The sequence below is a fragment of the Sander vitreus genome, chromosome 3, assembly GCF_031162955.1.
Source record: "Sander vitreus isolate 19-12246 chromosome 3, sanVit1, whole genome shotgun sequence".
In the NCBI taxonomy this organism is placed as follows: Eukaryota; Metazoa; Chordata; class Actinopteri; order Perciformes; family Percidae; genus Sander; species Sander vitreus.
In genome coordinates this window covers 25,671,768-25,684,090 of record NC_135857.1, presented here as the reverse complement: position 1 = coordinate 25,684,090, position 12,323 = coordinate 25,671,768, and the positions used below count along the sequence as shown (strand labels likewise).

Below are 12,323 nucleotides of genomic sequence, written 5' to 3'. Positions count from 1 at the left end.
TGTGAGCAGGCACTACCTTAAAGATTGCAGATATCCTGTTATTCTTAAATCTAGCTGCTACAGTAGCTGTATTTTGACTACTTTTGGCAAATCCTGCCTCCAGCCAATAAAAAAATGATTTCGCTCAACAATTTCAGAGAGAAATTGTGATAAATTTAAGTAGAATGGCAAAGCCACTAGTAGACAATCTCTCTACCAGATTATGTTGTCTCTCTCTCTTCATTTGGCTGGAGAACTACAGTCTATAGTAGAAAAGCTCTCTCAGATGAACTGGGAGCAGTTATCTAATCATCCATTAGGGGAGCTGTTTTACAACAACTGCAGGGAATAAACTATTAAGAAACAATGAAATAATTTGTTCAGGTGTATTTGCACTTTTACATTAAATTTGTATAACCTTGGAAAACTATTATTCATATTACTTCCATATTGCACTATCCACATATTTAGTTCCATATATGAATATGGTGTATCTGACCATGTATTTAACTCTAATGTATCCCTTACTACGCTTCTCATTCATTACAAAAAATGGACGAATTAAAAGAAGTAGCAGAGTGGTGAATTAATTGTTTATTAGTGTATTTTCCATTGACAGTAAAGGCAAATATCATTATAGTGAAATAAAAGATATGTGTTCATCTTACAAAGTTGGACTGACTTACTGTATAATATTAAGACGGAGCGTTAGAGAAAATGATGTACCACAGTACCAGGGTAAGATGCAGCTTACTAATTCACACATCCAAATATCAGAGGATTCATGTTGTTTTAACCCTGAAACAGATCCCTTTTTTTTCCTACAAATTAAATAATTCCCCAATGTGCTTAATGCTTCACTGTTTTTCTAACTCTTCAAAATCTTCTAAATACAAGTACAGCCCACCTTTTAACAATCATGTTAATTTAATGACCTCTTGGTATTTTGTATCTTTGGTTTTAAAGTATTTAACAAATACAACCCTGTTTTCAAATGGAGCTTCTGAATGTAAAAGCTGTACATATCTGGTCAACTATGTAATGCCTGTTTATTCTTCAAATATTGCAATAAGTATGGTAAAAATACAACAAAAAAAGAAAAAAAAAGTCAGTTAATTGAATTACCCTCTAAATACTCAGTGTCAATAATTTGCTTATTGAACCCATCTCTCTGCACTTTTAACCAGCAGCAGTCTGAAGTTCAGTCATACTGGACCATCGGGTGGTCAGTCCAGGGAGGCAGGTTGGAGAGTTTCTCCTCAGTGACTGTTTTTATGGGCCAGCCCCAGGCCTTAAAGAATCCAGCCAGGTTCATCCCCACAGTCTGGGAGAAAGTCTCAGCATACAGATTCATCTTTCCATCATTGTCACTTGGAAAGTTGCTCATCTTGTGGTAGGCAGCGAACACCTTCTTAAAGGCATCCCAACCAAACTTATCCTGGAGCTACATGGAGACAGAGGTAAAGGAAATTGTGAAAATTACCAGTGTTGTCTCTTGATCTTAAACTTTCCAATCGTATTAGGGTTCGAACCCGAAGGGGTAGAAATGTCCAAAAACATGGTTCCAGGCTTGCTAGGAAATTGGCCATAACTCATTGACCATTTGTCCAATCGTTAGATCTTGGTAGACCTTCAGTCATTGTTTGGGAATAGGCCTGCCAAAGCATTTTGAAACCGATACAAAGGGGGCACCACAAATGCCAAAAACTTGTATCTCTAAACCTATTGGACAGAATTTCTCCAATTTTGGTGCACATGCTCTAGGGGTAAGTATTAACCAAAATCTGTTTTATTTTGATAATGCATGTGAGTAGAGTCAATAACTTATTGGCTCATAAGTCAAGTTCCCTTTGAGCAACCCTGATTCATCTCAGTGGAGATCCTCCTGTCCTAAACATACACATCAAGTTTAATTCACATCCACATCAAGCCGAGCGCACCAACTTCTCTTTAGACAGACTTTAATATCAAATCTAGCAAAGAGGATCTTGGTGATTGGTGTCCACATGTCAAAGTGTCCTTTGGCAAGACAGACCAGTGCCTTAAATGGCAGCTTCATCGCAAATGGTGTAAAAGTGTGTGTATGAATAGGTAAATGAGAGGCCAATTATAGATAGCTTTGTCCAGTACGGTAGAGAAGCACTACATTAACTAGTGATATCATTTTTTGGATGAATCATGCTGAACATATTTTGAGCATGAGTATACCTGGAATTGCAGCCTGCTTCTGTATTTTGATTTGTTTTGCCTTTGTAGGAGTGCAGTTGTGTTTAATTGCTGACTTATATGTGATAAGGTTTCTCTCAAGGGTGTAATATATAGCAATTCTCTCTCACCTGCATATATGTCTCCAGGGCCACCCACATGGACCAGTTGCTCAGTTTCTTGCCCCCCTTAGCATAGTCTTCTGCTCGTATGTTTCGATATTCTAAAGTCATCATTGGATGAGCCTGCATTGAACAAGGTGAAATTATGTGATCACAGTGACTACTTTTCTCAACAAATTAGTTGTCTTTTGTGAGATCTTTTGATATCAAAATGTGTCACAATACATCTTAAGACGAGGCTTTTCTAGCCATTGGTCTAAGTTGTTTTGTCAAAAAAACGTATTTACTCCACCTGTGCTCTGTTGATCCCCAGCACTTCTTCATGCACATACACTGACCACAGGTTGCAAGTGCATTCTGTGGTGTGTGATGGGAATTCCCAGCAGCCTCTCTGTTGGTTATGTCCCAGTTCATGGATGGGGCCCCACAGGCCTTCCCTCCTAGCATGGTCAGTGCTGACCAGCTCAGCTGCTGTGGACTTGTGAGTCATGATAGGATAACCAGCATGCATCCAACCTAGATGAAGAAAAATTAGAAAAACAGTGTTATAGCTAAATGTCTTTAGGGTTCCATATACAATGGAGAAACCTTGTAGTATTATATATTTTAGTGGAAGGGCATGCGATCAGAGCAAAGCACAAAACGCAGGCCTCATAATAGCATGTTTTGGTACAAAACTCTATTAGAATTAGTAGTTATAAATAGTAGTATAGTAGTTTTAAACAAGTTGACAAGTAACATTTTTTACATTGTCATAATGTCGTATGCACCCAATGTCATCTGATGTCCCTGAGAGTCCTGGTAATTATTTTCATGATACTGTCTGTAGTATGCACAATAACGGTTTGCAGTTAGCCTTTTGTCAAGAAGTTAACATGGATATGTAGTTTCAGTGAATTAAAAACTCTAAATTGCCCGTGGGTAGGATAGTGAATGGTTGTCTGTCTATTTGGGAAGAAGCAGGGAAGGAACTACTATGCCCCCTTAATATTAAAGGTCCCATGGCATGAAAATTTCACTTTATGAGGTTTTTTAACATTAATATGTGTTCCCCCAGTGGCTAGAAATGGTGATAGGTGGAAACCGAGCCCTGGGTATCCTACTCTGCCTTTGAGAAAATGAAAGCTCAGATGGGCCGATCTGGAATCTCCTCCTTATGAGGTCATAAGGAGCAAGGTTACCTCCCCTTTCTCTGCTTTGCCCGCCCAGAGAATTTGGCCCACCCATGAGAGAGAGAGACATCATGGCTTTCAAACGAGCAAAGTGGCAGTTGGTCAAGGCCACACCCTCACCCTCCACCAAGGCCCTGCAGAAATTGTAGGGTAGGGCGTCGCAAGTTGCCGGATACACCAGGCCAACACACTGAGATGCTCAGCAGGAGCTTCTACCCTCAGGCCACTAGGATCCTAAATGATTACACTGCCCTCCCATCCCCACCCCCCATCATACACATATTGTTATTATAAAATGTGTTATTATTATTATTAACATTAGTTTTAATGCATACATTGTAGGAACTGACAGGATTACATTTAACTAAAATTGTATGTTATTGATTGATTGACTAATTAATGATTGATTGATTGATTGATTGATTGATTGACTGATTGACTGACTGACTTACCATGGGAAATCTGCACATCAGTAACAAAACGTTCTTTGCGAGGAAATTTGTGTGGTATGGCAGCTAGGTCAGCAATGCCCCTCATGATCTTATCCCAATGTGCCGCCAACTGATCCGGGCGATCCAGACTCCTGACAACATCTGATGGTACAGTAAGGATGATGTTGTCAAACTCCAACTCTGCCCAGGGTGAGGGAGCTGTCCGCAGCAACAACCAATCAGCAGCTGTTGTCACACCTGAAAAGAACAAACGGGATGGATGTATTGAAAACTGAGCAATTCATTTTTACATGATTATTTTGTAAATTTTAGTTTAAGGTATACTTTCATAGATTTTTAATGATCACCTTCTAAAATAAAATGACTTCCCTTGAATTATTCTGGCAAGTGATGTTTGATAAGAACTAATGAGATTGCAGTAGATTTTTCAAGATGTCATTACTTACACTGTCCTAAATGATAAAACCAAACCATATTTAACCCTACATGCCCTGTATACTACATGCCTGCCATTTACCCCCATGAGGATACACACACACACACACACACACACTCACCAGATTTATAGTAAGGTGCAGGTACAGAGATCTGCACTGTGACCTTTAGACCCTTCACTTGTGTATTGGGTGGAGCCACCAGGTAGATGAGTCCCCCCCACAGGTTCCACACCTGCATCATCTCTGAGATTATAGGAAATCGCTCATGAACACACGGTGCTCTCTTCAATTCGTTTGATTGGAGATGGTCTGTTTGACAGCCTATCTGGATCTGAGGAAGACACAAGTTATAGACTGTTAATATTAATGGACAATTCGGCAAAGTACTGCAAATGCGGAAGTGCCTTAAACCTGCATTCTATTTGAATTCCAGCAGGAGGTCGGTTTCTGTTAGGGATGCACTGAATCCAGGGTTCGGGTTTGGATTCGGCCGAATATTGGGCTTTTTGAAGCGGTTCGGTTTTGGCCGAACCTTAGAATTTTTTTCCACCGAACCCTACGCTTGCACTGCGCTCGCTACGCTGGTCGACGTAATGTAGGTGGACTGTTCAATGCAGTAGGCTGTGAGAAAGTGAAAATGGAACTCGCGAGCAGAAAAAGTGCCACCCGGCAGCACCCCCAGCCAAAAGAAAGTGACCCAAGCCGAGCCAAACGCCCAACCCGCAATGCCGACCTGTCCCGCAGCGGCAAGGACCCCAAACACAACACACTATATCGCCGCTGCCAAAACACATGCACATGAAACATCCGAAAGAAGGGAATCCACGCGTGAAGGAATCCACAGACAGCAGCCAAAACACAGCAAGTTACAGCTGAAAACTGTCGGCTGTTCCCTCGGCAAATGAGTGTCCCTACAGTGGGAGTGGAGCAACCGAACGGCCGGCTGCTGCTCGTTAGCTAACGTTAGCTTTCTAATTTCACCCACCAAAAATACCTTCATCATACACTGGTTAGTGATAACAAAACTGTCACTCATCTGGCAATAGCGATGTGCTTTCCTACAATGTGAAAAGAGCATGTGAATTCAACATTAAGTTGTTACATTTAAGGTATTTTATTGTGTAACCTCTCATTTGAAGGTTAAGAGGAAGTTACAGTAAACACAGAGCTTTCATTGAGATGGGAAAAAAACGGAAGTGAATAAAGTGTTGTATTTTCTGATGGTTGACTGTGTTGGGGAATAATAGATAGAATAAAGTGAGACGTGCAGTGCCGTCTTGGTTCTGGCATTGGAAGCCTGTGTCTTTATTTTAAAGCCAAACCTGAGTCTAGACGATATAAGAAACCCTTGGTTACAGATTTAACTATTTTAGAGGCTGGGGACGTTGTTTACTTCATTAATGTGTTTACTGTGTGGACTGAGGATGAGAGCAGGATTCAGTTTGGTTTTGGCAGAATCTTAACCAGTGGATTCGGTATTAGGCCGAACCCCAAAAATCTGGATTCGGTGCATCCAGTGTTAATTTCGTTGATGAACCTTTTTCACGGACGAAAACTAAATAAAAACTAAATAAAAAGTCAGATATGATGACGAAGACTGTGACGAAATATAACAGACACTTTAGTCAACAAATAAAAATGAGACGAAAATGTTAGGGAGGGACGAATGGAGAAGAGATCCAATCAGAACCACTCTTTTTTGTGGGACAAGTTCGGAAGAAATCCAATCAGAGCGAATCTTTGAGGGTAGGTTGATTTATGCGGAAGCAGCAGAGAAAAAAGCCGTAGCAAATGCAGGTGCAACAGCTAAACAAACGCAGCAGCAGTTACACAGGAGGGCGAGTTTGCAGAACTTTGCACAGTTTCAAGGACGTTTTCACAACAGTAAGGTTGTTTACATTATACTCAGTTGTGTTTAGTTGTCTTAGTTACACAGCTTTGGCTGATTTCAGTTGACTTTGCTCGTTAGCAACACACTAACGTTTTGCAGTGCACCCAGTCCGAGGGCAACGACATGTCTCATGAACAACAGAAATGTCAGAGCTAGGTCTAGGACGAACCGTTAAATCTGTGTCTGTATTGCATATTCAAACCTTAATACTATGCCATAACAGACTGATGGATACTTCCAATGACCAAAAATTCTCCACTGTAGATTTAGTCGACTAAAATCTTAAATCTAAATATTTGGTCTACTAAAACTAGACTAAGACTAAAAGACTTAAGACTAGACTAAGACTAAAACTCTTATATTTAGTCGACTAAAACTAGACTAAGACTAAAAGATGAGTCTATGGGAAGACATGATATATGTATTACTAATTGGAAGTATAGTTTGTATTATAAATAAAAGGGATACAATGCTGGGAAATTGGATATGGTAATGCAGAACATTCAAAGACTGAATGACCTGAGATGACTCCTACACCTAATTTTGCCCGAGGCCATGGGGTAAGGTAAAGAATTTTGGGGTGTGGCCTGCTGACTCTGCAGGATGGGCTAGACCCCCTCTGAGGGAGGGCATTAATATATTCTGGAGGCAGCCAAGTGGGCTGGACTGCACTGGTGGACAGGGCGGGAAAATGTTAGGGATGGGCCTAGTCACTGCTGGGGACAGGGGCATGCATAGGGTGGGCTGGACCTACTACTGGACCACTAGGGGGCACAACATTAACAGAAACACAATGAACTCGATTTTGTGTACCGCACCTTCCATCCCTTATTGACAATCTCTGCTGGCATGGAAATGTAGGTCTTCATTCCAGGAGAGAGGTAGAGACCTGTACTGATCCACTCCTCCCCTCCTGACACACACACACACACACACACACACACACACACACACAGCGGCAGCAGCAGCAAAGAACTGAGTCATCATTACATGTATACAATTTTGAAGACACATTTTACCTTTCTACTTCTTAACACTGAGGTCTGTAGATTAATGCAATGTAATAATACAAACATTATTGAAATCAGTTATGCCCATGTCAATGAAAAACAATTAATCACAAGTGTGTACATACTGAATATAAGTCAAACTTATAAACAGTTTGCAAATTTGTCCACAACAAGGTCTTACCTGCTGTGTTGGCATTAATCTGGATCTTATGGTTATAGACAACCGGCATCAAGGGGTTATCCTTGATAAGCGATGGCAGGAGGGCATCAGGATCTGGGCAAACTTTATATACCTGTGATGCTACACTAAGGAGTATGTGGTCTTTGGGACTCTTCACAGGGCAGCTCTCACACACCTTGAAAGAAAATGATTGATCGAAGATGTTCCTGATGTATTCAGCTTTCTAGCTGTTATATTGGAATGTTTTATAAAGCTTTCAAGTAATTTTACTGCTCACCTGTGGCATGTCTGACTTCATCACAATGTCAGTGAGGGTGGACACGACCTGTGTATAGGAAGAGCAGTCATGAGCTTTCAACTGCAAGTAGTTAACACAGTCCTGGCCCAGCTTTGTAAGGCATTCCTCCTCCTGCTCTGTAAGTTCCTTCCCCTGGGTGACATGACCAGCGAAGCGGTGGAGAAGGTGGCGGAAGTGGTATTTGATGGCCTGGCTAGGCACAGGGGCCTTGTAGGTAACTCCTCCGATTGTTGCCCTCAACAGGCTCAAGCCCATTGTGTTCAGGATTTTGTTTCCTGAAACACATTCCAGCAAACCTGATTTGATCAACTGTTTTATTGTTGGAACTATTATGTTATGTTGAGACTGGGTGGGTTATAAAAACTTCTAGATTTAAGTTTATGCAGGTCTGTTACTTATATAAAGCAGTAGCCTATTAGTGAAATATATGTTAACATATGTTCTTTGGTGACATCACAACACCTCTTGTGCCTCATGTGTTGTCTGTACAAGTGTAGTCATTTTCGACTTCCCACATGATGTCCTCAGTGCCTGCCTTCCTTCCTCCCCAGCTGCAGTTCTAATTATTATTTACCCTGGTATTTGTACCTGCTGTATTTGTACAGGTCAGGACCTTATCACAGATCACCACCAGCCTATATATACTGCACATTCCTTCTTTGCATTTGCCAGAATGTCTTGTCTGCCCTATCTCCTGACACAGGCTTCTTGTGGTTGGTGACTTGCTGGGCCAGCAGTGCCTATGGTAAAATCAGCCTGAGAGCTCACTGGCTCCTAGTGAATTTCATTTGTGGGCCATTGGCTTGCCATCTTCCATTGTTCACATAAAATGCCTGGACCTAAAAAAACTCACATTACTCTCACCACTCTCGACCTCTGTCATTTCTTTACAGTTGCACAGTGCTCTTGCATCCCCGCTGCCCAGTGATCCAACTTTCCCTTCAGCCAGAGCTAATGTCTTCCTGCTGGCGAGCATTCAGACATAAACTAGTCCTGTGTTAAAACAGCACAAGGGGCTGCGTTGGTGGGGGCGTGTTGTTTAAGGTACTGTTGAGACAATCAATCTAGTAGCCATTCTAAGCAGCAGGTTACACTGGCTTCCTGTGGTTGTTCTGCTGCTGTGGGCTTTTGGCTTGGCATCTTCAAGGCTTCACACCAACATGAAACCCCTGGACCCAAGTAAGTCATATCATCTGGGAAAAGGATCATCCAATTCCCCAAGCAGACCACTCTAGTTTATCTTTGATTGCCCAGCCAGTGTGTCAGCCTTCCTGCTGCTCATCACTTTGCATATGTATTATTCTTCCATTAAACCACTAGATTTGCTTTAAATTAACCAGCCAGCACCTGCTCCGGCTGTCCATTTGGCACCTTCTTCTGCAACCACTGAAGCACCAACTCTAGTGGTCATTCAGCTGGTTGCCTCTTTATGGTACAGGTAAACTCTGTCAGAACTGCTTGTTGGACAGTTGATTGCCAATGTCGGATTAGGGCACTGACACCCACCTCACACAGTGATTGGTCAGTTGTGCGTAGGTCCTAGCCTGCAACCCCTGCAAACTTGTCTGTCTCTGTCCCTTGCCCCCCTGTTAGTTCTACAGGCACAGTGGTGCTTTTCAGTAATTCAGTCCATTGGTTTCTGAGAAGCAAATGTCCCTGTTTATCTCAGCCAGCCCATCAGTTCAGTCTCCCTGGTCATCTGCAGTCGGATAATTCTAATTTAAGAGTGTCTGTACCTGGTTTCCTTGTGCTTAATCTGTATTTATCTCCATGTAGTAATTCTGTAAATGCCTGGCAAATTTTGACCCCCATACCTCCTTCCATATTCCTGTGTACCATCCTGTACTCTATACTGTGTTTATGTGTGGGGATGTAACGCAGAACGCAGTTTTGAGTTGTGCCTAAAATGAGTCATTGCCTAGTACAATCACACCAGAATGAGCACTTAGACAGTAGTAACTGGAATATGCTTAGCATGGATCATGTTATACTATCACGTGATGAACTGGTTAAGTATAAGAAAACTTTGGTAGTGGTGCATTATCATACCTTGGAAATCTGTTAATTCGTTTTGCCCAGGGTGTGTCTGTGCCCAGTACCAGGCATGTCCACCAATCAGCAATCCTCCTCCCTCTGCCACAAAATATCGGATTTCCTCCGCATGATGATCACTGTACGCTGTACAAACAAATACACTCAGGTCTTTCCTGAAGTCTGTCTTCTCACATTGTAACCCTGACTTCTGGAGAACTTCGAGGGCATGATTTGGTGCTACACCAACGACTCCCTGCCGGCCTTCATCCAGCCAATGAATGGCATTTTTCCAAAATGGAGCCAGTGTCTGTGATAAAGGCAGGTATTACAAGAAAGGCAATAGTTTGTTAATCACATAAAAAGCTTTGGCAGATCAGCACACATCTTATAATTTAGCAGACTGCAGACATCCACCTGCTGGTGGCCAAAAGGTAATATGTATCCAAACAAATAGGCAAAGTAATCATATTTAATGTCTAAATGAGATCATATTATCTGACATGAGATCTTTTCTATGTACTACATTAGCAAATTCTGTGCTCTACTTGACTTAAGTAGGCAGAAATTCTAAAATGAATGAGTTTATTCTAAACGTAAACTCTACCTCTTGTCCCAGAAATCCTTCATGTGTAACCACAATAACCCGTCCCTTCCCATAGTAGGCTCCTGCCAGGAACGCTCGTCCATCCTCAGTGGTACCAATGGGGAAGGCTAGTGGGCTGTGGACTAGAAGCTCAGAAGGTATTGCTCCACCCTGGAGGTCAAACTCTGAAACCCCCTCGAGTAAGAACTCCAAGTCATCCTGAAAATCCTTTCCGATTCTATATTTGCAAGAAGGAAAACAAAAGGAAAATCACATTTTTGTATTCTTATTCAATATTTTTAATGGGATTTTTTTTTTTTCTATGAAAGTCTAATAATAAAACGGTATGGTAATATGTTATGTATTATATTTACCTCTGCCAAGGTGTTTATGTTTTCGGTTGTTTTGCTTATTGGTTTGTCTGTCTGTTAGCAAGATTACAGAAAAACTACTGGCCCAATTTTCCTGAAACCCGGTGGAAAGGTGTAGCATGGGCTAAGAAAGAACACATACATTTTGGAGCGGATCCGAATCACGGGACAGAAACACACTGTTTTCACTGTTGTTAATATTGCGAGATATGGCATTTGTGCTGCATTCATGTGGTGTTGGAATAATCTAAAAAAAAATAGTTTCCGACTGGGAAGATATATATATATATATATATATATATATATATATATATATATATATATTTATATTATATATGTCGTATATTAACATACTTACAGATATGTACTTTACATGCTTTAATATAAATGAATTGTTTGACCTCTCATGTGTGACCTGAACTTTGGTAATGTACAGTGATTATCCAGAGCACGTCAGAGTAAACATATCCATGTCTGTCGGACCTTCTTAAAATGAACTAGCTCCTATTTTGGAAGCTTGACGAGATGTTATCTGATATCATCATATCATCAGAGGTAGCTGCATGATACCTGCCAAAGCTTTTGATTGAAGGTGAGAAGGGTGGATGACTTGTATATACACAATATTCTCTGTCCCTGAAAATGCATTAACTAATTCAGCACCTAGAGAAATCCACCACATATTCTAAAAAAAAATGTTGATATTAATTATTAAAATTATATATATATATATATATATATATATATATATATATATATATATATTATAAGTACAACCTTTCTAAATATGCAACAAAGAAGAAGTACAGTATACACTCACACTCTAGCCATCCATGAAGATGGGATCTGTGGGTAGACAGGCAGGCACTCTACCTCCCCCTGATGTTTAGAGAAGTAGATCCCTGCCACACCAGAAACCTTATTCCCCTTAAACTGAAGCAGTGTGTTCTCCTTAGGGTGACTTGCAGCCCAGCTCCACGCCTGCCCCGCGATCAGCACTCCTCCTCCAGCTTTCAGAAATGCCACCAGGTCATTCACGTCAGCGCCCACGCTGTAGGCATCTGTCACATACACCCCCACACCCAGATTGTCACTGAAGGCCCCCATAACGTTGGCTTGGAAGCTGGATTTGCTGATGATATCAGCAACTGCCTTGATGTTTTCGTGGACCCCCACAGACAGGTTGTCAGATCCATCTCCTCTCAGCCAGGTCAGGGCGTTCTCTAACAGAGCAGGAAATGCGGTCAGGTAGCCCTCATGACCCAGAACCACAATCCTTCCACGGCTGTACAGAGAGGCTGCCATCAGGACCTGGCCTTGGCTGTTCATTGCTAAAGGAAATGCATGGTCTCCAATTAGCACCAGGTCACTGGGAACACAGGGGCCCCGGAGGTCCAGCTCTCTCAAGCCTCTCATCAGGGACATGTAAGCCCCTTCATTTTTATTTTGGATGGGCTGGTTGGACATGGTAAGATGGATCAATGCTTTGAAGATTAGATGAAAAGAGAGGAAAGCAGGATGCGGAAAAAATGGTGTGAAGTTATTAAGCGTTAAAGTAAATGTGGTTAAACAGTTGCACCTAGATGTA

At 41.6% G+C, this 12,323-nt stretch overlaps 1 protein-coding gene across 1 annotated transcript; it reads right to left on the bottom strand.

Moving 5' to 3' along the window:
- Nucleotides 1-560: 560 nt before the first annotated feature.
- On the bottom strand, nt 561-12,301 carry LOC144515652 (TRPM8 channel-associated factor homolog). The gene is made up of 11 exons (XM_078246684.1): nt 11,556-12,301; nt 10,386-10,602; nt 9,797-10,088; nt 7,727-8,022; nt 7,450-7,624; nt 7,077-7,171; nt 4,488-4,698; nt 3,931-4,167; nt 2,599-2,822; nt 2,316-2,429; nt 561-1,423 (listed from the first exon to the last, which is right to left on the bottom strand). Exons 1-11 carry the CDS (start codon nt 12,200-12,202, stop codon nt 1,181-1,183), a joined length of 2,751 nt encoding a protein of 916 aa, XP_078102810.1. The 5' UTR covers nt 12,203-12,301; the 3' UTR covers nt 561-1,180.
- Nucleotides 12,302-12,323: the final 22 nt, after the last annotated feature.

Excerpts from the sequence above, each read along its gene's own strand:
- LOC144515652 (XM_078246684.1), bottom strand. The coding sequence starts at position 12,202 with ATGTCCAACCAGCCCATCCAAAATAAAAATGAAGGGGCTTACATGTCC. Across the intron at positions 7,625-7,726 it reads TGAAGTCAGACATGCCACAG|GTGTGTGAGAGCTGCCCTGT; the intron begins GTGAGCAGTAAA and ends TTTTCTTTCAAG. Across the intron at positions 1,424-2,315 it reads CCCTGGAGACATATATGCAG|CTCCAGGATAAGTTTGGTTG; the intron begins GTGAGAGAGAAT and ends GTCTCCATGTAG.